Source organism: Podarcis tiliguerta, assembly GCF_965153285.1.
Source record: "Podarcis tiliguerta genome assembly, chromosome: 1".
In the NCBI taxonomy this organism is placed as follows: Eukaryota; Metazoa; Chordata; class Lepidosauria; order Squamata; family Lacertidae; genus Podarcis; species Podarcis tiliguerta.
In genome coordinates this window covers 67,585,895-67,608,733 of record NC_139534.1, presented here as the reverse complement: position 1 = coordinate 67,608,733, position 22,839 = coordinate 67,585,895, and the positions used below count along the sequence as shown (strand labels likewise).

Sequence of the window (22,839 nt, the reverse complement as noted above, 5' to 3'; positions counted from 1 at the left end):
CACTAAAACAAACCCATTAAAACACAACAGTTAAAACAACTATTAGAATAGTTCTTTCAACCAAATACATGTTAATAAAGTTATTTATTTGTCACATTTAAATAAATTTCTGCAGAGTAGAAATAAGATGCTGCTCAAAGTGGAGTGTGGTTGCAGCTAGCTGAATAGTTTTTATCTTTATCAATAAGCTACATTTAATAGATAATGATTTTAATTATATATTTTAATTTGTGTGCGTGTGTTTAATGTAAACCACTCTTATGTTTTATTACAATCAAATGGTATAGAAATCCTGTGAAATAAAAAAGAAATATTTTTATTGAGGAAAGGTTCTATAGTGCAGAGTGCACTGTGACTTTGAGCATTTGCTTTTTCTTTACAGTGGTACCTAGGGTTACATATGCTTCAGGTTACATACACATCAGGTTACAGACTCCGCTAACCCAGAAATAGTACCTCAGGTTAAGAACTTGGCTTCAGGATGGGAACAGAAATAGTGCTCCGGCAGCGCAGCCGGCGGCAGGAGGCTCCATTAGCTAAAGTGGTGCTTCAGGTTAAGAACAGTTTCAGGTTAAGAACAGACCTCCAGAACGAATTAAGTTCTTAACCCGAGGTACCACTGTATTTCTTTTCATTAGATTTGAGCATTCTCTGGACAATCTTCATTTTACCCTTGTCATTTTTCTTTTTTCAGTATTTAGTGTCACTGAGTTTAGAAATAAGATGTACCTGAGAAAACATTCACAGCTGATATTCACACTATGAATGTGTGTGTGTGTGTGTTTCACACATTCTGTACTATCAGACACAAGTTCCTGTTTGCAGTGGCTCTATAGCAACCTGCTTAGAAACAGAAAACAGCCACCAATAACACTCCTTCTCAGCAGAGAGGTGCCGTATTGTTGAAGTCAAGCCAATTGAAAGATCCCAGCATTTAGTACTGCAAGCATCTGGTGAGTTCTAATTACTATTTTAGCAAATCAATGGACTGAAGAGTTTTAGGTTTGCCTCCCCCTTGCTGGTTTAGTTGGTAGATAGCTTCAATTTACTTGGTATATTTGGATATATATTTGGTGCTATTTGTGTTACTGTAATAGAGAAGCATTAAAAATAATCTTTCTTTCCAGTGGATGGTAACTTAGTAAGTTCTAGTGAATTCAGTAGAACAGGTATGTGTGCATAAGATAGCAGCCTTACACTTGAATAAACAAATTGTTTATTGTTGTAAGTTGTTTTAAATAGTTCTTAATGTGTTTTACTGCTGCTTTGCACCTTGTGACCTTAGGATGAAGGGCAGGTAATAAAGAAATAAGAAAAAAAAACTACCTCACACTTCCTTCAGTATATACAAAGATTATATGCTATAACTGTTGAAATATGCTAATTGATTTACATGTAATATACTGTAATCAATTAATAGCAAGAAAGCAGGTGTAAATTTTATTTATTTGGTTGACAGGCCTAGTTAGAATAAAATAGAAGTGAAGCACTGATAATATAGGTCTTGATTATGCTAGAATTAGCATGTCAGCAGTAGACAGTTTCCAGATGATTTGATGTCTTAATGATTGCACAGTTGCTACATATTTTCTCAAGGGAGTCCTTCTGTTAGAGGTGAGCCCTGTCTCCCAGCCCTCAAACCTCTTTTGTTTTTGTTTTTACTCCTGGGAAATGTTAAAACAGTTAACCAACAAAATAATAAGCACATGATGAGCACTCTCAAAAACACCTATCTCCTTTTTAATGCTGACACCCATAATCAAGTCAGATTGTATCAATCTCTGAAGCGCTACAAAATCTTTTTGCCAGCATGCCTGATAAATGCCTGGCATTTACTGTCACGTTGCAAATCTTGCCTTGACAGCCACAGAGTAAGTTCTCTCTTCACATGCCATTTCTCTGTATGATCATTCCCTTGTTGCAAGAAGGCAGTGATTATGAAGCACAAGAGAACACAGAACAGATCAAAATATTTTCCCATCATAATTTTGCATGATTTAAATGGAACGACTTTTTCTAAACCTATTTCAGCTATGGAAGCATTACCTGAGGTGCTTTCTGAATCATGAGGTACTTTGAGAGCACAACCTATACAGTGGTACCTCGGGTTACATATGCTTCAGGTTACACACTCCGCTAACCCAGAAATAGTACCTCGGGTTAAGAACTTTGCTTCAGGATAAGATCAGAAATCGGGCTCCGGCGGCACGGCAGCAGCAGGAGGCCCCATTAGCTAAACTGGTGCTTCAGGTTAAGAACAGTTTCAGGTTAAGAACGGACCTCCGGAATGAATTAAGTACTTAACCTGAGGTACCACTGTATAAACATTTTCCTATGTTTCTAGTTAAGTTATGGAGTGCACAAAGGGAAGCGGGGTGAATGTTTCTCTTGGCTATAACCTGTATTTGATTGCCTTGTTAATAGATTTGATTTGTCTAATTCCCATACCAACCTCTAATGTGATATGCAGAGATGTGGGAAATGTTTCTGGAAAAACAGGCACATTGCAACTTGACAATGGCAAACTGACCATGCAGGTTGCAAAATCCTACCTACACCAATAACCCAGTTGTCCCACCAGCAATGTAGATGGTTGAGGATCATCTTGAGTAGAACCCCTGTGTTAGGTCTAGGCTAACCCCCATTCTGGAGACCTGATCTGGCTCCCAAGCAAATCTTCCTCCCTCTGCCCTACCCCAACTCCACTGATTTTGGCAATAGCAGCAAAAAGGATACATGCTGCTGTTCTGGACAAAAAGATTTAAACTTCTCCACAAAGCTCAGAGAATTTATTTACAAACCTATGCACAGCCATTGTTGTTGTGGTTTGGTCCAAACTGTATGGTGTGTATTTACTACTTCCACGCTACATTGGTTTTTTTTCTGTATTACATAAAAAGTTGCTGTATTTCATCAAAAATTCACAATACAAACCTATGCATGCCTATTCAGAAGCAAGCACCACTGGGATATATTGCCATGTGAGCGTGTCTACAATTGCAGCTTTATTAATACTGAAGTGGTGGGTATTTTCCACACATTTTCTTGCACTTGAACTGAATTAATAGTCACATAGAGAGTTTATTATTATTGTTGTTGTTGTTGTTGTTGTTATTAATAATAATAGAATTCATATACCACCCTACCCCAGAGGTCTCAGGGTGGTTCACAGAATAAAAACCAAAAAGTAGACTTTCATCTACGTTCTTCCCTTCTTCTCCCTTGCGATTCCAGGAATTGCACATTCAAACATAATATTAAATGCTGTATTTAGTGGGGAATCCTAAATCCTTAAAAAAGAGCACAGTATTGCAACTGACAAACAGTGATATTGTTCTGCAGGATGGCAGCTAGGAAATGGAGATGGGGGCTCTTTAAAATGTAAGACCATACAAATGTAGACACCAAATGGGGATTATCAAGTTATCGTTGTTGTTGATGCTGCTGCTGTTATTTTGGACAGCGCTGCTAGTCCTATAGCAATGTCAGTTTTGCTCACCACCTTCAAATGGAACTCAGCCATTCCTCACAATTGTGCTTTTGTAAAAAGCTGGTCCAGATAAAGAATTTAATTCCTTACCAGTAGTTAGTACTTTCAAATCTATTCCCATTCAATGTAAGAGGTTAGGGCCTGATTCATAACTGTTGCAGATGACATTCAGGAGAAATTGCCAAAGCTATGAGCTTGAGCAGTGGCCGCAATTACTGTTATGTCATGGTGACATGTTTTCCTCCTTCAGAATACTTAACGTGCCTTATGCGGTGGTTGCTTTTTTCCTTTTTGGTAGGGAAATACTTTGAAAGGAATGGATGGCTGCACCTGGTTCTCTTTGCCGTACCACAGCCATTGCTGTGCAATGCTAGCACCAGCTAAACCTGTGCATAGCAGCTTCACAGCTAATCCCAGTTCTACCTGCACTGGTGCCATTTCAGCACATCCTGCCTGTGTTGTTAGACCGCTCATCACAACAAGGTAATAAAAAGTATGTATGGGGGTGGGCAGACTAAAGCTGAAGAGTTCAAACAAGAGCAGCATTTTGAAATGCCAGCTCTCATGCGCAAATTCCATTCCAGCGTTCAGTCATAGATGTTGCATTGTAGATACATCTCTGGATTTTCCAAGTGGGGTGAGGGGTTTGGTTGATGCCAAAACAGGGGTACAGAAGAGTAATACTCCTGAGGTAAAACTTTTGCATCTGCATCAAGGTTCTAGCTGTTGTAGATGAAGTAGCTTTTCTTGTCATGTGTAGATAAAACAAGCATTAACACTGTCTCTGTTATTTGAAGGTGCTTACATTTCAGCCACTGCCTCCATTTTCCTCCTCTTAGAGCATGTGAGGCAGTAAAAAACTTGGAGAGATCCTTGGACACTGTTGGCATTCCTGTTTTGGCAAGAAGAGAAACTGATGGTTATTATTATCCTGGCACAATAATAAAAGCTATTATAGAGGCAAGTTGCTATATGATTTTTTTCTGTCATGTGTAGATGAGACATTAATAACACTGGTCAACAACAAATTTGTTGTCTGCGTTTTTTCAGTTGATTTAGGACGAATCTGATGCGCTGAATCCAAAAATCACATTGGTTTTGCTCAATCAGGTCAAGTTTTTGAGCTATGGCCACATGTCTTTTTTTACATTTTTGTTCATATGTACGCTTGTGTGGAGCATTTTAGAAGAAGTTGGTGGGGGTAAAATGCCATGTCGAATAATTGTTTTGATTAGAGATGATTATTTTAATGACAAGAAGTATTCAGGTCTGATAGTTCTGGGTGATTATGTCGAAAAGGGATCAGTTTGAAGTCATAAAACCTTGAAATCTTCCATAAATTGGTGCGGATGGGATCAACAGAAAGAACCAGAGCAGCCTCAAGTATCCTGATCTTCAATCAGCACGTCGTCCTGTATCTTCGGAGAACTTCCTGATATTAGTGATGAAGATGCCTCCAGTGTTGAAGGACATGAAGAAGAAGAAGTGGTTCTTGAAGATGATGCTCCACATCCATTTTCCCAAAAGAAGTTGAATGATCTAGTTTGCGACCTCAGCTTGTCAAAGGACTCTGCCGAACTGTTGGCATCCAGATTGAAGGAAAAAAACCTCCTCTCTGACAGTGCTCGCATCAGCTTCTTCCGCAATAGGCATCAAGAGTACCTCCGTTTTTTCTCGGAAGAGAAGGACTTGGTGTACTGTGCAGATATTGCGCAGCTTCTGCTCAAGCTTGGAGTGCCACAGTACGAACCCAAAGATTGGAGACTGTTCATTGACAGCAGCAAGTGATCACTGAAATGTGTTCTGCTATACAACGGCAACCAGTTTACCTCTATACCCCTGGCTCACTCAAGTACACTGAAGGAGAACTATGAAGCAGTAAAGTATGTTCTGGAGAAAATTGGTTATGATCAGCATAAGTGGTTTATTTGTGTTGACCTGAAGATGGTGAACTTTTTGTTGGGACAACAGTCTGGCTTCACCAAGTACCCATGTTTTCTGTGCATGTGGGATAGTAGGGACCGTGCTCAGCATTACATGAAGAAGGACAGGCCTGTGCGGGAGGAATTGGTGCCTTGCAGAAAACAGAACGTCATCAGTGACCCTCTGGTGGACAGAGACAGAATACTCTTCCCACTGCTGCACATCAAGCTCGGCTTAATCAAGCAGTTCACCAAGGCTCTGGACAAGGATGGTGACTGCTTCACTTACTTGCGCCAGGCTTTTCCAGGATTGACCATGGAGAAGTTGAAAGCTGGCATCTTTGACGGTCCTCAGATCCATCAGCTCATCAGGGATCCAGAGTTCGGAAACTCAATGAACGAAGTGCAACTGGAAGCGTGGAAGGCATTTGTTCTGGTAGTGAAGAACTTTCTTGGCAACAATAAGGCCAGAAATTATGTAGAACTTGTCAACAACATGCTGACTGCTTTCAGAAACCTGGGCTGCAACATGAGCGTCAAGATGCACTACCTATTTTCACATATGGACCGGTTTCCTGAGAACCTGGGCTCAATGAGTGATGAGCAGGGGGAGAGATTCCTGGAGACCAGGTATCAGGGTCGCTGGGATGCAGTCATGATGGCTGACTACTGTTGGACTCTGAAGAGAGACCTCCCTGCCGCTGAGCATTCCAGGAGTTCCAAGAAACAGAAGTTCAAGCCCTGAAGTTTGAAAAATGGTGAAGCAACATGCAATTTACGTGTACTTACCTTTATCAATGCCCACCATTCAGTTTACAGTAAACCTGACCTGATGGAGAGAAACGGATGCCATTAGCAGTGCAAAAATACCCTAAATCAGTTGTAGAAATCTAGACAACATTCAAAAAGTAAAAAATTGTTGCCCAGTGTAATTCACCCCAGAATCTTTATGGATTCTGCTAAAGGCGTCAGATTCTGGGCAAGCGGTGTATGTCAATCACAACTGCTGCATTCAACGGAAGTTTGTGTCTGCCTCATTTTGATGGAGAAAAAAAACTCTTTAATATTAGACATCCTGCTCATTAAGTGGCATCCTTCCCTCCTTTTACCTGCTGAATAATTGGGAATTCTGATGGATCATGAGGACCACTCTCTAGCCATTTATTGCACATAGTTGCTACAATCTGTATTTGAAAATTGTGTCACATTACCACCAAGCTTTCAGCCCCATTTGACAACCACTTTCCCATACTTTCAGAAATTTCTAGATTTCATTTGACTTGTCTGAGGTCCATCTTGCATGAGACCTTCAGAAATTAGAACTGCTGCCAAGGTCACAGCTACACCATACATTTACAGTACATGCTGTTCCCCTCAAAGAATCCTGGGAAATGTAGTTTACCCCTCATGGACCTACAATTCCCAGCATCCTTAACAAACTACCATTGCCAAAATTCTTAGTTTAGGGAAATGTGTGGTGTGGCTGTGACCCAAGTCTCTGTCCAATTTGTTGGCACAGGTTTTATTGTGTGTGTGTGTGTGTGTGTTTAAACCTTCCTGCCAAGTGTATCTGGAGATTTATGCTGTTTGGGGACAATATCTCATCCGTTGTTATGAGTAAACGGATGGACATTATACTTGCTGGAAATGTCTTAGTGTGTTAATATATATAAACTTGACACTTTTTGTTCTCTGTACACAGGAAAAACAACCTTCAATTCATTAGCTGTTAGCACTTGAAACTTAAAAAAAATGTGCTGTTTTTGAAGTGTAAGAAAAAGGCAAGGCTGTTTATCAAAGTTTCTGGAAGACTGACAAATCTGAAATGCCTGGTATTCAGCATGTTGTGGGAGTGACTGGCAAGAATATATTTTTGTTTTGTAGTGTTTATTCCTTTCATTACACAACATGGTGGCCACTTATGCATTGCTAAAAAAAAAAAGAGGATTTTTTAATTAAAAGTACAAAATGTGATTAGCATAAAAACTGCATATGCTTATTCATACATATAGGTGCAGATGGGGAAATACTGGGAAGAATTCAACATTGTACTATGTTGATAATACTATCAGGACAAGCTTGTCAGAAAGAACAATCCCCCTCTCCTCCCTCCTCATGCTATTCGAGGGGTGCTCCCAATCCCCCCCCCCCGAGTCAATTTGGGGAGCACAGGCAGAACACAGGTGAAAGAGATGAGGGAAAGCCCCATTGTACAAATCTAAGTCACTGTGCAGGCTTCCACTGATGGGACTCATTAACTGAATGCCATCAGATGAATGTAACGTAAAAATAAATTCCATATATCTCACCGTAAGTGGGGGAAACTGCGACCTACATGCCAGCTCAGTCTTTGGTCCAGGTCCTATCTGTTGATGGCCAAATTCAAGGCTCCAGTTCTTCCTTCTAATGGTTCTTTAATCCTTAGACTAAAGGACACTTTTAAGTAGAGGCTGCCTGTCCTTTGATAAGTCCTTCAATTAGAGGACTGCTCTCTGTAAGATAGGAAATGTGGCCAACCCAATACACACAGAGATGTGCCCACTGCATAGGCGTAGCCAGGATTTTTGTTAGGGTGGAGAACCTCAGTTAGCTATGTATTTTTACTGATTATGGGGGGGGGAAGCTGCCCCTCCCTGTACCCCCTTGGCTACGCCCATAGCCTACTGTAATGCTCCTCTCTGGAAATTAATAGGGGAGCCATTGTAGGCAGGTGAACCCCATATGCATTTTGCAATTCCTAAAGCTGTTACCAGCGGTTGGAACACAGGAAGCTGCCTTATACCAGATTATTGTTCATTTAGCCCAATACTCTTTACTCTTGGCTGGCAGTAGCTGCCTAAGGTCTCATTCGAAGGTCTTCCATACCATCTATTAGTTAATTCTTTTAAACTGGACTTCTGCCTGCAAAGTGCATCCTCTTCCACTGAGCTACATCTGTTTAGCATTTTATTATGAACTTGCCCTTTGAGAATACAGTTTTTCCAGGCATGCCAGCTGAACAGCGGCATGTTTTCAACCTCAAGATAACAGCAAAAGGTTTTTTTTTTATAGTATTATTTTCTACAGCTTTAGTTAAATTGTTTTTCTTGTTATCTTGCCACCCTGATCAACTTCTTAAAAACCATGCATGAAAAGGCACAAGCTTAACATTTTCCTCCAACATCAAAAACTTTGCACTAACATGGCCAGCATCCTGCGTTTCCTGCCCTTCATTTCTTAAGCTATCATAGATGTGACGGCTGATTATTTCATGGCTAAACTTGTTCGTTTTTCATTTTAATTCCCCATCTTGTTTCTGGCACCAGGGTGAGAAAAGAACCTTTCTTGTACAGTTTGCCAAGTCGTTTGGACTGAGTGAGGACACAACATGCGTGCAAGAAACAGCCAGCAGTGACATGTTTGAGTGTGTGAATGGAATGAGGCATTCCATACTGCCAGGTGATAAAGTGCTGGCACCCTGGGAGCCACAGCAAAAAAGATATGGCCCTGGCACTACCATCCAAGGCATGGAAACCAGGGATCCCTTGAGAGGTAAAACCCAGTTTGTTTATTTTTTAACATAAGCCAGTAGCTGAACTAGCTTTTTGTGTGTATATGTATAATATAGCCCTGAACATAGGAAGTGCAGTATGCTCCTGTGGTTTTCATTTACTCTTCATATTTCATTTACTATTAAATTATGCATATGGTGGAAAAATACTGCTTATGTCAAAGCTCTGGTGAATATTTTTTTTTTAAACCCTCAAACAGGTATTTAATTATTATGCATACTTTCTAGACTGGAATACAAAGACCACCCTTTTGTGGCTACATAATCAGATTGATTTAAACTGACAAACTATTATTAATCAGATTGATTTAAGCTGACAAACTATTATTAGCATTAGCTTTGCTCCTTTGGGAAGAAGGGCAGAATAGATTTTTTGAAATATAGATACTTTATTTAGACAATCAAGCATTAAGATATATACATGTAAAAGATCACATACAGAAACATACAATAAAAACACCACAGCCCCAGTCCCTTCCTTAAAATTAGGATAGAAATTTAATAAATAAATTGAGGAGAGTGACGGCTTTCCCCAGTTTATATTTTTCTCTTCAAAACAGGGAACGAAGATGAAGAAATTATAGTCAGCTTCTGGAATGGCAAGAAAGCCAAAGTCCCCTTGGGTGTAGCCCTGTGGATTTCCCCAGGGCAGTGGGAGAGGATTGTGGAGATGATCCGGATGCCCCTTACCAGCAGGAAAGCATCTGAAGGGCAGCTCCAAAGACCCGGTCACTACAGTGGCTCATGTAGGGCTATAACAGGCTCCAGGCATGGATGTGCTGTAGGTGGCCTCTGCAGGCTCCAGAGGCCATGTTGCTCTTTCATCTCCCCTTGCTCCAGGTGCTTTCAACACACATGCTCATTCCTTGGACATCCACAGTACGCTTCCTGCTGCTGCCCTAAATACAGTGGCTGCTGGTGGCCACCCTCTTTAACTGAACCACCCCAGAGAAATGTTGAAGAAGAGTTCAGCAGCAAACCATTACTGGCAGTGGAAGGGCCTCCAAAGGAAGAACCAGCCACTGTTGTGTCCAGCTCTTCTTCTTCTTCTTCTTCTTCATGCTCCTCCAGTTCCAGAAGTGGTACAGAAACAGGTTTGACCAAGACCACAATGGTAGATCATGCAGTGAACACGGATTCTAGTCTTTTTGAAAAGCCCAAGCTGCAAGAAACCAGACCTTGTTGGAAATACTGGAAGAGAAGCCATCCCAGCTCTCGTCGTAACAGCCACGGTACACAATATTTCCTTTGAATGAGCTTCAAAGTGGAAGGTAGAAGAGTGCCAAAAACGGCATTATCATACTGGTTGAGGTGGACAGCTATACTGAGATTGATTTTTCTGCTAATGGTATCACAGATACTAACATACTTAGGGATTTCTGGTTTGTTAACTGTGTGCTTTTGTGTGTGTGTGTGAAGATGAAAAGCACTTGAGGGTTTTTTTTATTTTTACAATCAAGTGGTGTATAAATTTTATGAAATAATTTGCATGAAGTAGGAATATATATCGAGTCAAATCGTGAGCCAACCCCCCCCCCCCGTTGTCTCCAATTGCCTTAACAGAAGAGAGGGATGTTGAAATAATAAATCATGAGGGGGGGAAACCCCCCAAACACTCGGTTCCCTATTTCATACCTTGTTTGATTATTTTGTCTTCATCTAACTACTCACAAATTAAGTGTTATACTATCATGTATAGGAACCAATTATACTTTGGACAGCACCTGCAGAAAGGAAAGATCCGAAACCAAAGCAGTTCCTTATATGGATCCGTCCCCAACTGCACTGATCAACCACAGTGCCATGTTTGAAACTATTGAACAGTCTCCTCGAAGGCAACTTACTGTGAAGGAAGTCTTGGGTCACAAAGACGTCAAACCATCCTCAGGAGGAGAGCAAGGAACACAGTAAAAAAGAAAAGAAAAAACAACCCTCCACTGAAAGCATATGCTTGTTTTTAATTCTTCTTTTTTTGTGGGTCCACAAGAATATATTAAGATATTTAGGATAATGATGTTGGATCATTAGCATCTAATAAATTATATATATGGTAATTTCCCCAGCAAATTAAGAAGTGTTCTCTTGTTTCAACACTGGATGGGCCCTAGAGGAGATCAGTGCATCTAACCACAGTACAACAGAAAATTCAAATATATTTTGAAGTAACTGTTTTTGGACTTTTGGGACCAGCCAGGTTAACAAAAAGGGAAGTTGTTGTTGTTGCTGTTTAGTCGTTTAGTTGTGTCCGACTCTTTGTGACCCCATGGACCAGAGCACTCCAGGCACTCCTGTCTTCCACTGCCTCCCGCAGTTTGGTCAAACTCATGTTTTCCAAATGATAAATATGCTCTGTTAGCAGCAAAGCATTTTAGTTTAGGATTCAACCACCAATATCTGTGACTGACTAAATGGTGTACTCTGCGGTTACCTGGAACTACGTAACTAAATAAGACTCCCCTTTCTATTCTGTTGATTTTATTTCAATAGCCTCTGTCATTATATTAGCAGTTCATTCGGAAAGGCAAATGACAAAGAATTTAAAGTCTTTTCAAAAACATTTGCACTTTTAAATTTATTGTTTACAAGGCATTGCATAGTATAAAAGTGAAAATACACATGATTCAAGTTAGGGCAAATGTGAACAAAGTTTCACACTATAATATACAGACAGCATAAAACCTGAGATCGTATTTAATTATATAGGGTAAATAGCCTGAGAAAATTTTATTTAAAAAGTGACACTTGAAAGACACCAAAATCTATTTCATTTGTTACCTTGATGAAACAGAAAGACTATCTGTCATAAATCAAAGGTCAAATTTACGCTTTCTCCTGACCGAACATCTACCAGATGTGTTTGTTTGACTGTGTTGTCATACGAAGAGGCAGAGACTGTGTAGGTGCCAGGAGAAACTTCAATGTAGATATCCTGAATATAAAATATACATGTCAAGATTTTTCAAATCAAAACCCCATTCATGTTCTTATGCTAAATAGCTCCAACTACTAAAATAAATGTTTAACTATTTGGACAAAAAATCTCTCATCAAATTTCTTAACCACAGCATATGAACACAAAGATGCAAAACTCAACTTGTCCTAGAAGACAACTGACAAGACCAAGAATGCTGGTGGTGAGAGAGGAAGAGAGTGGCAGCTCTGAGATGCTTAGACAACATTTGGCACCCTTGCCCTTGTGGTAACACAAAGGGATGCCATCCCCTTGGCTGGCTGGTGAAGTGGGTTGCTCAATGAAGTGCTGTCACTTTAGGTGAGAGCTATGGGTGAGGCTGAATGTGAAAAGACACCTCTGAGAGCCAGGGGTATCTGGAGAGCAGCTGTCCAGGTGAGAGCATGACTGGTGGTTGGAGGGAGAGGCTCCCAAGAGTAAGTCAGGTGAATTGTATGGTTGGGTGGGGTATTTGGTGTCTGGATAACTGTAAGGACATCCTCCTCTTGTAAGATGTGCTGCTGGTGGTGTGAGATTTATATTTTTACATACTGCATAACCAGAGGGTGACTTATTGATTGGTTGTGTTTGGAAGTTCCCAAGGCACTTTGTGGACAAAACTGCCCGCCTTCAAGACTTAGGACACCACAGTAACATGTCTGAGTGATGTGCCTGACATACCATCTAGTCAGCTTTTGTGGATCAGCTTGAGCTTGAGAATGTGGGCTAAAGTAAAGCTCAGCTGGCCAAGTGCCCCCTTGACCTTTGTCCATCATTGCTTCCTTTGAGATAGCCAGGGGTGTGTGTGTGTGTGTAGAGGTGAGTCCAGGATGTGATAAATGTAGGGCTACCATGCCCTAAACAAATTTGGTCCAGACAGAAAACCTTCTCCCATAAAGACCTGCATGGTTACTATGATCTAATAAAGTCTTCCTGGTTGTGCCACAGCCTGCTGAGGTCCATCCTGCAGCAAAAAGGGGGAGGGCCTTTTCTGTTATGGTGCCCACCCTTTGGAACAGGATCCTCCCTACTGAACCTGCAAAAAATACATATGTTCTCCCAGACCTTTGCAGCTCATTAATACCAGATTGCTGTGTTTGTCTCATAAGACTCCTGTGGCTATTGCTCTACGACTAAACAACAACCACATTTTTTTAAATGTAGGACAATATAAAGAAGTTTTAAATAAATATAATTATAAAATGCAATTACTGTAGCTAACAAAGAATTTTGGTTATGTTCAGGAGCATGTCGGCTGATGGAGCTGGGAGGGGAAGTCACCATGGAGTGTGATTGTGGTTTCGTCCATGTAAAAACCAATGGCATTTATTTCATTCCAGAAGCACTACGCATTCTAATTCATCGAGCAATTGAATGCCTGTGCACCCTACACAGATAAAAACAAAACCCACAAAAGCCTTAAAATGTTAAGTGAACTTATACTTGCTTTTATTTTATGTTCAGCATTCTCTGCTGGAATTAAAGCAGCAGTATCTGTATCAGGACAACCAGGTTCTTCCACTATTGGGACATTTTTACTTTCCTAGAGAGAGCAGATATAGTTTATGGAATCTCAAGCTGGATGTCACCAAGTTCAGCCTATCCACCAGCCTCAAGCAAACAGACCTAATCCAAATCAGCACAAAGCAAGTACCAAGAAGGTGCCTGTAGAAGCTTTAGAGGCATATGGGGGGGGGGAGGCAGGGGGGCAGACTGGGAGCCACACCACGGGGGGCAGCACTTACTGCAGGGCCTGCAGAGTGCCTGAGCCACGCCTCTCTCCTGGGAAGGATAATTCTGGAAGGATAGGATAATACAGTAGGACGATGTCTACAGGAGGAGATGTCCAAAATAACAAAATGCCCCTTAAGGCAATGTTGGAAAATTCTTCCAAATAAATTACAAATTTATGTGCCATTTAGAAGATTAGCAGAGGCTTGGTTGAAGCGGCATCAAGACTCCTTTGAGTAAGCTGACCCTTGGACAACATATATTTGCTTAAAATAGGGATGGCTAACCTGTGGCCCTCCAGGTGTAATTTGGGGGTTGGGGGCCCCATTCCTAGCTTAAAAGGTTTAGCCATTCCTAGCTTAAAAGGAGAATTATGTTCAGTACACTCACCTCATTTTCAAATGCCTTTAGCAAGTTTTCAGATGACTCCCTGCTGTGGTATCTGAATATATGTGCAACTTCGTACTCTTTGAACTGAAATGGTGGTACGCAACAGTAATAGTTCTGGAATAGAGTTGAAGAAGAAAATATTAATTACTAAACCAAGAAGTGTGTGTGGTGCTAAAATAATGAAATGTCTTGATGTGGGCCTGCCCCATGAAGATGTGAGCAGCAATTCCCTCGTCTCTGCTGCCACCAGAAGGACAAATGTGAAAGGACTTTTGTCAGACAAATGCCTGTGTTTGGTACTGTAAATCAGGGGTTAGGAACCTGTGGCCTTCCAGATGTTGCTGGACTACAACTGCCACCATCCTTGACTATTGGCCATGCTGGCCAGGACTGATGGGAGTTGGAGTCCAAAAACATCTACAGGGTCACAGCTTTCCCATCTCTGCTGTAAATAAGATGACTAAATCCTCCTCCTGCATTCTACACCAAGTGGTTGGTTCCTGACAATGGGAAATTGGGATGTCTCTTGATTCATATTTGGCCCACGCTAATTGCTGCCCTCAGAGCAAGCACTTGGAAGTGTTGGGGTAATTAAATCAGTGTAGAAATTGGTACTGTGAAGTCATAAGAAGCCTGCAACCCCAAGAAATGTCAAAATGAAAGCCCTGCCAATAACCCCACAAAAGTTACTAGCCTGCAAAGAAACTTAACAGTTTCTCCATGGAGGCAGGAAATCCCAGAAATGCAGGCTTCAGCTCTCAGCAAGGTAGTAAGAAAAAGCTTGCCTCTTCTGCCAAGCTGGCCAGTGGAGCGGCAGACTGCTCCATTCCTTTTCTGCTAGCCCACTGTGGTCCCATGCTGACTAGGGAGAAAGTGTCTTTCCTCTTTCTACAGCTATCACAGTAGCCACACAGGCTATCAGAAGAGGCTGATCTTGCACAGACCTTCTAGCTGCAAGAGCCTTGTTAAATACAAGGCTGAAATAAAATATGCCTGAATGTCGGCTTGAAAGTGTGTGGTCAACACCTGGTGAAATCTCTGAAGTCTCAGGGAAGGAGGGCTGGCTAGGTAGGGTTCAATACAAAGCATGGCTCCTTACCCCTCCTCTTTCATGTTAGACATGATAAATGATTTATGGGAGGGGGGAAATCCTGAACATTTCCACCCTGTCAAAGGGATCTCTGAGGAAGCTGACAAAGATACTCATGGAACAGAATCCAGACTTGCTTGATGGCGATTTGGTGTTCCTTCAGCCCATTGAGTTTTGATAATTCAACACAGTATAAACTGGTATTTCCTAAAATGCAGTTGCAATAAAGTCTTCATATGGTTTGCTGGTAGAACTCATGCTTTGCATGCACAAAGTGTCAGATTCAATATCCAGGCCTGGAGAGACCCCTGCCTAAATCCCTGGAAAGCCACTGCCAGTCGGTGAAGACAGTACTGAGCTACATCGACCAATGGTATGTAAGGCAGCTTCCTATGTCCCTAATAGTTGTCACTCAAGCTTCTGTACTTGACTCCCAGCACAGCAGTCACTGCTTCCATCTCAAGAACCATTTACCTCGCATTCTGCTGAGATGTGGCCCATGTGTTCAGCAACAGAAGCAAAAGCAGCAGCAAGACATGCATCTTCATCCTCGCCTTCCTGTTTCCATGAAACAAAATGTCCTGTCACTATGAAAACAATGGGAAATATACAGCCAAAAAGGGCAACACAGCAGTTGTGTTTGTATGTCATTTTTTATACTGAAATCTCCATAATAAATTATAGTTTACTGTGATAGGAACAAGTCATAGCAAGCCTCAGGCTTGAGTTCCCCCCTCCATTATCCTCCACCACTGTAGAAGGAAAACTTTCGCTTTGGTTTTCATTAACTACAGTTTAGTGTTCTATATATGCTGTTGGATCTACTTGCGAGTCTATTCACACATACACATGAACCTGTATCTTACACATATATTCACAGAGGCACAGCATTGGAGATCTTTAATCTAGAGAAAATTGCCCACCACAATGGTGACAATTTAGAAATATTGCCTTGCTTACTTGGAAAAATGATCGAGAACCAACAAATATTGTCAAAATGAATATGAAATGTTTTCTTTTCACGAAATGGTTGGCAGTGAGTTAAATGATTTTGCAGCTTGGAAGTATCAATGCAATAGAGAAATGTAGAATAGCAAGATGGCTAGTTGTTAAAAAAAAGTTACAGGCTACCAAAAGCTGCCTGATCTATAAATTTATACAGTACAGTGGTGCCCCGCAAGACGAATGCCTCGCAAGACGGAAAACCCGCTAGACGAAAGGGTTTTCCGTTTTGGAGGTGCTTCGCAGGACGAATTTGCTATGGGCTTGCTTCGCAAGACGAAAATGTCTTGCGATTCCTGGGGTTTTTCCCCCGCTCCCCACCCCCTTTTTCTAAGGCACTAAGCTGCTAATAGCCTTTTAGCAGCTAATCCGCTAATCCCTTAAGCCTTTAATAGCCGCTAATAGCCGCTAAACTGCTAATAGCGCTAATCCGCTAATGGGCTTGCTTTGCAAGACGAAAAAACCGCTAGACGAAGAGACTCACGGAACGGATTCTTTTCATCTTGCGAGGCACCACTGTATTGGTATTACTGAGCTAGGTGAAGATGGGAGGAGAAGAATTTGCCTTGCATGGAGCAGGTGCTAAGAAACCAGCTGAGTTGCAGTGGAATCCTAAACCCCCAAAAGGAAAAGCTGAAATGCAAAAGACTGGGTGTTGGTTAATGCAAGTATTAGAAGATGGCAAGATTAAGGAAATGAGAAAGCTAGGGACTGGAAAGAGAAAACACTAATAATCACTTCTCATGAGGAAGGGAGAGTGAACAGAAGTGATTTCTAAAGTTTCACCACGACTTGTGGTGGCATGGTTGTAACTGAACCCAAGGTTCTTTGTACTGTAATCAAGTCATTTGGGTGGTGAGCCCTTTATAAGCAGAAGGTGAAAACTTGCATGTTTTCCTCTATCCTCTGAAAGGACCCTGTTGGCTCAGGATGCGATGGGGTGACTGAAGGTAGGCAAGCCTTCCGAGGGAGTGCTGATTCCAACCTTAGCTTCCTTAGATTCTAGTTAATAAAGTTTCAAAAACAGAAAAAGGCATTCCTTACATGATATGCAGCATTGGCTGTTGCTTTCCACGATGCTCCTGACTAATCCAAAGAAAATAAACACAGATGAGAGGCAGGTAAAGGGGGAGAAAAGGCAAGGGAAAGGTCAAACTATGGCCCCTGAAGGCATCCAAGTATTACAGCAGGCATGAAACACAGGCTTTGTGGACATATTTTGGATCTGTAAGATGTCCAGTTATAGGAAACAGGTTTTCTGGCATTAGCTCTAACACAATGGGCAATTGCTTTAATAACAGTTCTGGACAGAAGGAACATTTTGTTGTTGTTGTTTAGTCATGTCCGACTCTTTGTGACCCCATGTAAGGAACATTAGATGCTAGGTAACAGAATCACTACTAAACATATCAATATGTTTCCCTAAATGTTGGTCATGAGAGGTCTCTGGCTAATCAGAACTCACATGGAGTATCCCTCATGAGGGAAGACAGTGGCACTTTCCCAGGAAATGCATATTTAGACTTAATCCAATTACTGGTGGGAGATGATGGAAAATCCCTCAGGGCCAAAACGGAGCATATGCTTACATTAGATATAGCAAGAAACTAGTTAGGCTTGCAGCTATGTCATCATCAAAATGACTGTTCCTTCCTATGCACAGCTGCTACTATAGGAAGATATCCTGTTTAAACCAATGCTTCTGTCTCTGTTACTTTGCAGTGGCAACACGCTCATTGCTCAGAGCAAAACCAAAATAGACACAGGGTTCCAGGGCATATGCTGAGTTTCAACAGATCTGAGCTAAACCTTAAACTGTGTTTATTTTAACTATATTTTCTTGAAACAAACAGGCTTCATAGGGTCTGAAGCCACATAAGGCATATGTCTGCTCAGTGCCTGGATGGGTGACTACTTGGAAAACACATGAATGCTTTGTGTTCCATGGATGAAGAGAGGCAGGATATATCTCTACGAAAACAAACTGTGGTTTGAAGTTTCAGACAAACCAGTTAAGCTTAACCACAGGTTGTCAGGGTTCTGATAACACGATGAACCACAGTTGCTCATGGACAGTAGCAAAAGATTCTGAACTACTCCTTGCAGCTCTTTATCCAATATCTGAGGATTATTATAAGCTATTTTCAAGTGCTTCCTGCAGCTATCCAATCAAAGAAACAGGATATTGAGAGTTGTGGCAGAATTCTATTCCCTTACCCTAAGAGTTATGGAAGAATTCTGTTCTTTTGCTCACCCACCCTGCCTTGACTTCATGAACATCAAGGGTTATGATGAGACACTACAAATCCTCTAAAGGGGTAGCATGACATTTTTACATTTTGGTTATACAGAGAGATTTTCATTTCAGTTCCATTTCTGGTATTGAAAAAATCCTCTTAATTTCTGAAGTAAAGAGAATATTTGAGTGGCTTCTTTTGGATTATTGCTGCTTCAGAAAAGATTTCAGTCTTGTACAGTTTGCTGTGGACTGAGAATGTGTCATTTTAACAAATGAAACAACAACAACTGTTTGCCTCCCATTTGGTTTTACCTGACATTTTCTGTCTTATTCAGAGTCCCACGTCTAACAAATGGCAGGCAAAAATAACTTGCTTGATGATTCAAGGAAGAAAATGTGGGCAAAAAGGTAACAGGTAAAGGAAAACACAGATGGCACATGAAATAATATTTTACATACCTACATGCAGGGCGAACCTTTGAGAAAAGGCAGTATCTACAGTGACAATTATATTTAGCAATCTTCGTAATGAGCCAAGTAGCACCCCCTGTTCAGTTAGTTATACAAGCAATCTTGTAAGGTACACAACAGAAGCAGACAAGGCCTTATCATCTGGAACCAGAATAGCCAGCTGTTGCTGGACTCCAACTCCATCAGCCCCAGCCAGCAAGGCCAATGGTTGGGAATAATGGGAAAAATGGGAACCCCAAAGAATCATTAGATGACACCAGAGTCGGCCCAGCTAATAGGCAGGGTGAGGTCGCTGCCTCAGGTGGCAAAGCCCCCCAAGCAAGCCCATCAGCGCCGATTTCAGGCAAGATCACATCCACTTTGGGCGAGACCTTACCCAAAATCTTGCAGAGCATGCAAGAGCTCACTCAAAATCAGCACGATCTTGCCTGAAATGGGCTATAATGGCTGTCGTGCTTCTTTGCCAGCAGATGGAACAGGGTGTGCAGTAGCAGTTATGGCGTCATCGTCAGTGGCACTTCCCATTTTGCCTCAAGTGGCAAAATTGGATGCACCGCCCCTGAGTAACTTTGTCTAATCTTTGTTGGTGCATCTGGAGTGAAACCGAGCTCTTAACCATAGTGGGCCAGAAGTACGCAGAGGACATTCAGCTCTGTTTAGGTATTATTACAACTTACTCACAATGGAACAGCAGCTTCTCGGTAGCATTGAAAGGTTCAGGTATGGAAGCAGCTGCCTTTGGTTACAGCACTTACCTGAAAAGCCCTCCTTTCAAATGTAGCAGGCAATGGCCAGTTCAATTTCCGTGTTCTTGCCCGCTCCAGAACTTCCTGGGCCAGTGTTGCTGTGCGCTGCATGCGATAGCGGTTCAAGCTTATTTCTTGGGACTCCATTTCTTGTGTCCTGACTTTAAAAAATATATATATAGCCCAATGAATTTGTTCAGGCAGACACAAACACACTAACCAAAAAGACAGAGGGAGGAGATCAATAACTACATTTCCTAGCCATCTCCCCAAAGATTCAGGTTCTTTTTTCATTACCCAAAAGCTGCCCTGCCCATTTACTGAAGCTCACAACCGTGCAGCCCTTTTGTGTTGGCCAAGAAGATCATCTGGAGGCTTCAAAATGCTTCCATGCATGAGAGCCCCACTCCCACACCAAATACCCATCTGAAAGCAGCTGCTCATGCTGCTTTCCATTCCCACTCACCTCTCCTTTGCCTGTTAAGCAAGCAGGCAGCAGTGATGAGGAGGAGGAGGGAAGCTAGTGGCAATGACCTGGTTCAGATGCAATGCTAAGTGCTGGTTTAGCATTATATGAAGGAGTCTTGGGCAAGCATGGTCTCCCTTCCTCTGCCCTCCCCTGGTGCAGCTGTGGGATGACTTCTGTTTTTAATTCACCATTGTTTACTGTTACATCCAGCGCCTAAACTGTAGCTAGCTTTAACTATACTTTAGGAAAAGAAGACTTCACAAGCCAACATAATTAAGACAAACAACACTTTGTCTGGGTTCAGACAGAACATTACGATATTGCCCTCACAACCATGCCCAAGGAAGATCGGGGAGAGCTGTTACGCCCAAGGCTTGTTCACATAACATTAAGCCATGGTGTTTTGCCTTGTGCAATGCAATCAGTGGCATTATGTCACCAATGCCACCATTATGTGCAAGCCAATGAGGGGAAGGAGGAGAAGAGAAGGTAACACACGTCACACAAATAATATCATGCTATACAGGGCAAATAGAGGTGACTTATATCTCAGCTTGATAAGTCAATATATAAGTAAACCTCTTGCCTCCCTCCTCCCTGCCCCCTTCATAGGATGAGCATTCAGACTGGGAAACTATACCTTTAAGTTTCAAAGCAAGCCTTAAATAAGTTGATTTAATACTGTATCCTGGATTGTTTCAACGCTAGTACTTACAGGGTGCTTCCAGAAGGGGGCTAAATACTGTAAAAGAGATATTGGCAACAGGTTCGTTTTTCTTTTTTAGAAAAACTTATCAGATTTTTACCAGAAATGGTACATTTAGGTTCAATTGGGGAGGGGTAAGAATACAAACTGGCCTTTTGATGACATCACCACCTGGATGCTGCAAGAAAAAGAAAAAAAGCGCTTCCGTGCACAAGCAGCACCACTCCCACCCAAAGCACACCTCTGGAAGCACCTAGTTTCCCTATTTAGACCAAAAAAAGAGGGCACGTGTGGCTTTTGGATTTGATTACTCACCCTACAAAAGAAAAAGGAATAGTCTCGTTCTTATCTCAGCTTATTAAGCGAAGGCATGATAAATAATCCAAAGCGGGCAACATTACATACAGTGGCGCACCCTGCAAAGCGCGAGCACAAATAAAGCAATGCTCGTGCTGCCCTCTTGTGCCGCGGGAAGAGGAGCGACCTTATTTGCTTGTGCGCTCTTTCCACTTATAGACCGCTCCGTGACCCAAAAGACCTCGAAGCGGCTTAAGCGATTAACACCCTCCGCCAGCTACGGCTCTCATCACCCCCAGCTGGGCTGGCGGAAGTTGGCTGTCCAGCACACGCGGAGGGCACCAGGTTGGGGGAAGGCGCGGTTCACCAGACCCTTCCTCTCCCGCGCGCGCGCTCCGCTGAGAAGGCGCACATGCTCCCTCTACCGGCAGGCTGGGGGAACTCACCGTCAGCCGTACTTCCTGGGGGAACTGAGCAATGAGCGGCGATAACTGAGCCGATCCTCCCGCGCGAAGCCCCCGCTTCCCTTTTAAAGCGTCAGCTGCCGAAGGAGCCGCCGGTGACGTCACCGAGCAGCCGCTCTCCTTTTCTACGAGCTTCTAACGGCGGCGAGCGGGTGTCCCTGTTTAGCGGGCGGCGCTGCGTCACAAAGGGCGTGCGTGACGACCTGCCTTCCTCCTCCCGGAGGGTGACCTCCGTAAAGCGGCGGTTCTGCCGCCGCTGGCTCGGTGGAACTCGGCGGGACTCGCTTCTGAGTAAACACGCGTGGGGCGGCGGTCGTGTGCACGCGCCATTCAGAAACGTGTCCCGAGTCAGCGGAAAGGCTGGAAAAGAGCCTTTGCACGCGTACCGGGGAGCAAGCCCCGTTGGCTTTCACTGGACTTGCTTCTGAGTAAACGTGGATAGAGCTCTGCTGTTTTGCGGATGTCAGTCTTGAGCCCAATGGGCACCGAAAAAGGATCCACTTGTTACATTCTGTATGTGGCAGTGCTCCCTGGGTGTGCTGTAGAGCAGCTGGTTTCTCTTTAGGTCACATCCACACCACAGCTTTTCCCCAAGGAAGCTTGAGAACTGTAGGATGCTTGGATTTGTAGCTCTGTTACAAGTCTACAGTCCCCAGTATTATTTGCAAGAAGCCATGACTTTTTATGGGATATAAATGTGCTTTAGGTGTAGGGTGTGGGTGTCACCTTGCATCACAATCCTAGGCATGCTTACTCCAAAATTCCACCCTTGTCGAATGGAGCTGGTTTCAATGCCATTCTACTCTGGAGTGTCCAAGTGGAATTTACTTCTGACTACTGTACATCTGGGATGCGGGTGGCGCTGTGGGTTAAACCACAGAGCCTAGGACTTGCCCATCAGAAGGTTGGCGCTCAAATCCCCGCGATGGGGTGAGCTCCCGTTGCTCGGTCCCTGATCCTGCCAACCTAGCACTTCGAAAGCAAGTCAAAGTGCAAGTAGATAAATAGGTACCGCTCCAGTGAGAAGGTAAACGGTGTTTCCATGTGCTGCTCTGGTTCGCCAGAAGTGGCTTAGTCAGGCTGGCCACATGACCTGGAAGCTGCACGCCGGCTCCCTTGGCCAATAAAGTGAGATGAGCACCGCAACCCCAGAGTCGGTCACGAATGGACCTAATGGTCAGGGGTCCCTTTCCCTTTCCCTTTACTGTACATCTGGGTTAAGATTGGGATGTTAATCTCTGCACTAAAAATCCTCAAGACAAATGCTGAACACAGAATAGCCTTCTTTCAAACAGGCTCACTACATAGTATGGTTGCCACCT

The 22,839-nt window shown here is 42.7% G+C and overlaps 3 protein-coding genes across 9 annotated transcripts in view; 2 read left to right on the top strand and 1 right to left on the bottom strand.

Annotated features, from left to right (window-relative positions):
* Window positions 1-22,839, top strand: part of DENND5A (DENN domain containing 5A) — a 609,609-nt gene that overhangs the window by 185,309 nt on the left and 401,461 nt on the right. The window lies entirely within an intron of this gene.
* LOC310662292 (uncharacterized protein C11orf16) lies at window positions 903-13,123 on the top strand. 2 transcript variants are annotated; one of them, XM_083409076.1, is made up of 6 exons: window positions 903-953; window positions 3,789-3,973; window positions 4,330-4,450; window positions 8,718-8,943; window positions 9,523-10,194; window positions 10,662-13,123. In XM_083409076.1, the coding sequence occupies exons 2-6, from the start codon at window positions 3,807-3,809 to the stop codon at window positions 10,871-10,873; spliced, it is 1,398 nt and encodes a 465-aa protein (XP_083265202.1). In that variant the 5' UTR covers window positions 903-953; window positions 3,789-3,806; the 3' UTR covers window positions 10,874-13,123. The 2 variants fall into 2 exon arrangements, with proteins under 2 accessions (XP_083265202.1, XP_083265201.1); XM_083409075.1 differs by having other exon boundaries at window positions 4,288-4,450.
* On the bottom strand, window positions 9,332-21,704 carry AKIP1 (A-kinase interacting protein 1). 6 transcript variants are annotated; one of them, XM_083411288.1, is made up of 8 exons: window positions 21,072-21,446; window positions 19,591-19,742; window positions 17,170-17,211; window positions 15,598-15,681; window positions 14,034-14,147; window positions 13,360-13,455; window positions 11,738-11,891; window positions 9,332-10,124 (listed from the first exon to the last, which is right to left on the bottom strand). In XM_083411288.1, the coding sequence occupies exons 2-7, from the start codon at window positions 19,726-19,728 to the stop codon at window positions 11,763-11,765; spliced, it is 603 nt and encodes a 200-aa protein (XP_083267414.1). In that variant the 5' UTR covers window positions 19,729-19,742; window positions 21,072-21,446; the 3' UTR covers window positions 9,332-10,124; window positions 11,738-11,762. The 6 variants fall into 6 exon arrangements, with proteins under 6 accessions (XP_083267414.1, XP_083267415.1, XP_083267412.1 ...); XM_083411289.1 differs by lacking the exons at window positions 9,332-10,124; window positions 21,072-21,446 and adding an exon at window positions 21,500-21,704 and having other exon boundaries at window positions 11,508-11,891; window positions 19,591-19,738; XM_083411286.1 differs by lacking the exons at window positions 9,332-10,124; window positions 21,072-21,446 and adding an exon at window positions 21,500-21,703 and having other exon boundaries at window positions 11,508-11,891.

Bases quoted from the DNA above. Each gene is read 5' to 3' on its own strand.
- LOC310662292 (XM_083409075.1), top strand. From the start codon at position 3,807: ATGGATGGCTGCACCTGGTTCTCTTTGCCGTACCACAGCCATTGCTGT. The intron at 4,451-8,717 runs GCAAGTTGCTAT...TTCTGGCACCAG, and splicing joins TAATAAAAGCTATTATAGAG to GGTGAGAAAAGAACCTTTCT. The intron at 10,195-10,661 runs GTACACAATATT...TATCATGTATAG, and splicing joins CTCTCGTCGTAACAGCCACG to GAACCAATTATACTTTGGAC.
- AKIP1 (XM_083411289.1), bottom strand. From the start codon at position 19,728: ATGGAGTCCCAAGAAATAAGCTTGAACCGCTATCGCATGCAGCGCACA. The intron at 14,148-15,597 runs GTAAATGGTTCT...ACTCTATTCCAG, and splicing joins ACATCTCAGCAGAATGCGAG to AACTATTACTGTTGCGTACC. The intron at 11,892-13,359 runs GCAAGTATAAGT...TTTTATATTCAG, and splicing joins ATGCTGAACATAAAATAAAA to GATATCTACATTGAAGTTTC.